The sequence below is a fragment of the Triticum dicoccoides genome, chromosome 6A (genome assembly GCF_002162155.2).
Source record: "Triticum dicoccoides isolate Atlit2015 ecotype Zavitan chromosome 6A, WEW_v2.0, whole genome shotgun sequence".
Classification (NCBI taxonomy): Eukaryota; Viridiplantae; Streptophyta; class Magnoliopsida; order Poales; family Poaceae; genus Triticum; species Triticum dicoccoides.
Genome location: NC_041390.1, coordinates 11,252,077 through 11,255,583, shown reverse-complemented (window position 1 = coordinate 11,255,583; position 3,507 = coordinate 11,252,077). Strand labels below are relative to the sequence as shown.

The 3,507-nt window shown below is 45.5% G+C and overlaps 1 protein-coding gene across 1 annotated transcript; it reads right to left on the bottom strand.

The window, feature by feature from the left end:
- Positions 1-1,169: 1,169 nt before the first annotated feature.
- Positions 1,170-2,349, bottom strand: LOC119318877 (vitellogenin-like). Its single transcript, XM_037593444.1, has one exon. It carries the CDS (start codon positions 2,307-2,309, stop codon positions 1,428-1,430), a length of 882 nt encoding a protein of 293 aa, XP_037449341.1. The 5' UTR covers positions 2,310-2,349; the 3' UTR covers positions 1,170-1,427.
- Positions 2,350-3,507: the final 1,158 nt, after the last annotated feature.

The window sequence follows — 3,507 nt, the reverse complement described above, 5'->3', positions numbered from 1 at the left end:
TGAGTTGTAACTACAAGGATCTGAAGTTCCACGATTATAAGAGACCGGCACACGCTAGTTCAAAAATTGGTTGTGCACTTTAATTGTATTTAAAATTTCAATTGTTTGAATCCTTCTCGTATTCATGCTTTGTAACCTCGGCCCATCGCCCATTGACGCACCCCTTGTGTCACCCGCCAGGGAGAATATATCATGTGCGTCTGATCACTGTTGACATATTTTGAAATTTTGAGGTTCTTTCCGCAAAACAATACACGAGGTTGATGAACAAAAAAAGTCGTGATTTGTGATTGATTGATTGTACATGGAGTTGACAACGTTGGCCTTCGTCAAGACAAGAAAATATAACTTTGTATGTCGGTAATGATAGTCACAACCACTTGACATATACAGTAAACATATAACTTTCTTACAATCATCAAAAGGACGGCAGATGACTCAATTTGATAGTCAGTTACGGGAAAAATCTGAAGTGCCCAGCCACCGTCTCATTACAACCACTTGGGCCTCCTTTGATTTGGACGAATCTTGTAAGAATTTCATAAGATAGGATTTCTATAGGAAAAATTCTTTTAGAGCCCTTTGGTTTGTAGGAATGGAATCATAATCCTATGGAGGAATTCTTCCTATCCTCCACATTTCATAGGAAAATAAACATCAACCTAGATTCAATGAAAAAAAAATCCTATGATGTGAATCAAAGGGCATCTTCTTTCCTATTCCTACTCATAGGATTTGAGATACACGTCATCTCATTTCCTATGACTTTCCTATTCCTACGATTTTTCTACCTATGAACCAAAGGAGGCCTTGACATATACAGTAAACATGTGACATTGAGGCGGTTTTTAGGTAGAATCAATGGGGAGAAAAATCGAAGATGGGAGAAAAAAATCAAAACAGGAAGGATTGGTAGGGAGGTTGGATGAAGGGCAGATGTATGACGAAACCTTAAGTTCTTTTTGAAGTAGTGAAGATATATCATATATCATTATGCCGCTCCATGTAGCCATAATACATTGACGAGCAAGACATTACTACTAAAAGTAAAACAAGAAAGACAATTAAACATGATTCGCCGCTCCATGGAGCCATAACACATTGACTCGTCCAATTTTGTGTATTGGATGTGTGCATTGATTGCACCCAAATTATGGAAAAAAGACACAAATTGCGGTGGAACTCATATTATTAATTTTTAGATAATACATGTATACATCGATTGTTGTATTTTTTAAAGCAAGTCAAGCATGTCTTACTACTAAAAATAAAACAAACAAGACATTAATACATGATTCGTAATGGGAACGTTTAAACAAAGCGTGCATGCATGAGAATTAGCATAACGTGGCATCTCAATGCTGCTATTTTGCATGCATGGTAGTATGCAGACGATGTTGCGCGTGAATAGGTGTTTAAGGCACCACTTAGGCACCATTTTTGCCGGCGGCCTGCTGAGAGATGGCCCCGTACTTCATTGCATCAGCCTCAGATTTCGCGGCATCCTTCTTTGTTGCCTCTTCAGGTCTGGTGGCGGTTTCAGCCTTCTTGATGGACTTCTCGGCAGCAGCTATGCGAGCATCTGCCAAGGTACCGGCAACTTCTTTCCTGCTAGGGGAGGTAGAAGAACTTGTACCAGGCGCTTGCTGAGAAATGACACCATACTTTGATGCAGCAGCGGTAGACTTGGCTGCAGCTCGCTTGGCAGCCGCGGCCTCTTCAGGTGTGGTAGCGGTTTCAGCCTTCTTGGTGAACATCTTAGCAGCAGCAGCAGTGCCTTCTTTCCTATTGGGGGAGGTAGAAGAACTTGTACCAGCTGCTTTCTGAGAGATGGCACCATTCTTTAATGCATCGTCAACAGACTTTGCTGCGTCTCGCTTGGCAGCCACGGCCTTTGCAGGTGTCTTGGCGGTTTCGGCCTTCTTGATGGACTTCTCGGCGGCGACATAGTGTGCGGCAGCAAAAGTACCGGCTGCTTCTTTCCTGCCTAGGGAGGTAGAAGAACCTTTACCATTTGCCTGCTGAGAGATGGCATTGTACTTTAATGCAGCAGAAGCCGATTTTGCTCCATCTTGCTTGGCAACCGCGGCCTCTTCTGGTGTGGTGGCGCTTTCAGCCTTCTTGATGGACTTCTTGGCGGCAACAACACGTGTAGCTGCTAAGGTAGCGTCAACCCCTTTCCTGCTGGGGGTAGCCATCTTCAATGTGTTCTCCTCCGCAGCGCCATAGGTCTCGGCTGGCCTTGTGGCCGCCACCGCGACAATGGTGGTGAGAAATAACATGGCCATGACATTCTTTCCGTTGGCCATTAGTAATTTCTCAAGTGGTATCTTAGGCGCGCGGAGGATTTGAAATGGTGGAGACACATGATTCATAGAGGTGATAGGCTTTTATAGAGACAATGTGAGGTTAAGAAATCCCTCACATGAATGTGAGGTCATAAGCGGTCAACAAAGAATGTGAGGTCACCAGAGCCCCAGAAAGGTATGTGGTAACCCATTTGTGGAAGCTTGCATGCATGTATACGTGTTTTGCATTTTCTTTTCTGGTTTCTCTCTATGTATGGACTGTGGGAAGAAAAATAGATTTCTGAGCGCGAGCTCAGATGCTCTCAAAATCCAGGACTTTTACTCTTTTCGAGATTGTTGTAGGTACCATTACGTTACTTCAAACCCAGACCAGGATGTCCTTCTCGTCGTAATGGAATGGGAGCCCCTAGGGACGCGCGCGAACTCCGACGGACACCATGCACAAATGTAAGTGCATGCGTATCCGTGCGGTGCATTCATGTGGTGGCAAGTGACGTGACATGAAACAACTTGCTACCATGGTGAGAAAGGTGTGACATGAGCAACGGCCACCAGAAGTCGTCTCCAATGTTGAAGTCAACCACGTAGATGAATGGGTTGTCCATGATGGCTTAGGATGACCTGGTTGGTGATGAAGCACACAAACTTCATGAAGGACACTACCTCTTGTAGCGTCTGGTAAGCTAGCAATCTGTTGGCCGGCGTCGGCTGTGGATGACATTCGGTGTGTGTACCGACGATCCTACACCGCAGGCCCCAACTGGAGCTGCACAAATCTTTAGGCCATGACTCGAATTCAAAGTTTCAAACTGACGCCACGGGCAGCAGAGTGAGCCACCACTTAGATGAACGCAGACGATTAGGTGCCATGGATCAGAATCCAACCAAGATGGCACCGTTTGTCATTCGTCCGAACCTTCCTCGTGTGCTACACGATAGACCCACATGTATCGCACTATTCATGCATTTATAGTTTGTTATGGAGATTTTCCACGCCCTAGCAATGCCACCTCATGCCCCATATCCTGAATCTCCATGCAGCAATGAACAAACATGATAGCAGGTGCATCTAAGCCTAGGCACCGAAATCACTGCTCCCACGTGGGATGCCTCCACTCTGGCTTGCCACATGGATCCAGCTCCCGTCGTCGCCTCCTTCAAGCTACCTCAAGCTCCTCCTTCACGCGGTTGGCCCCGA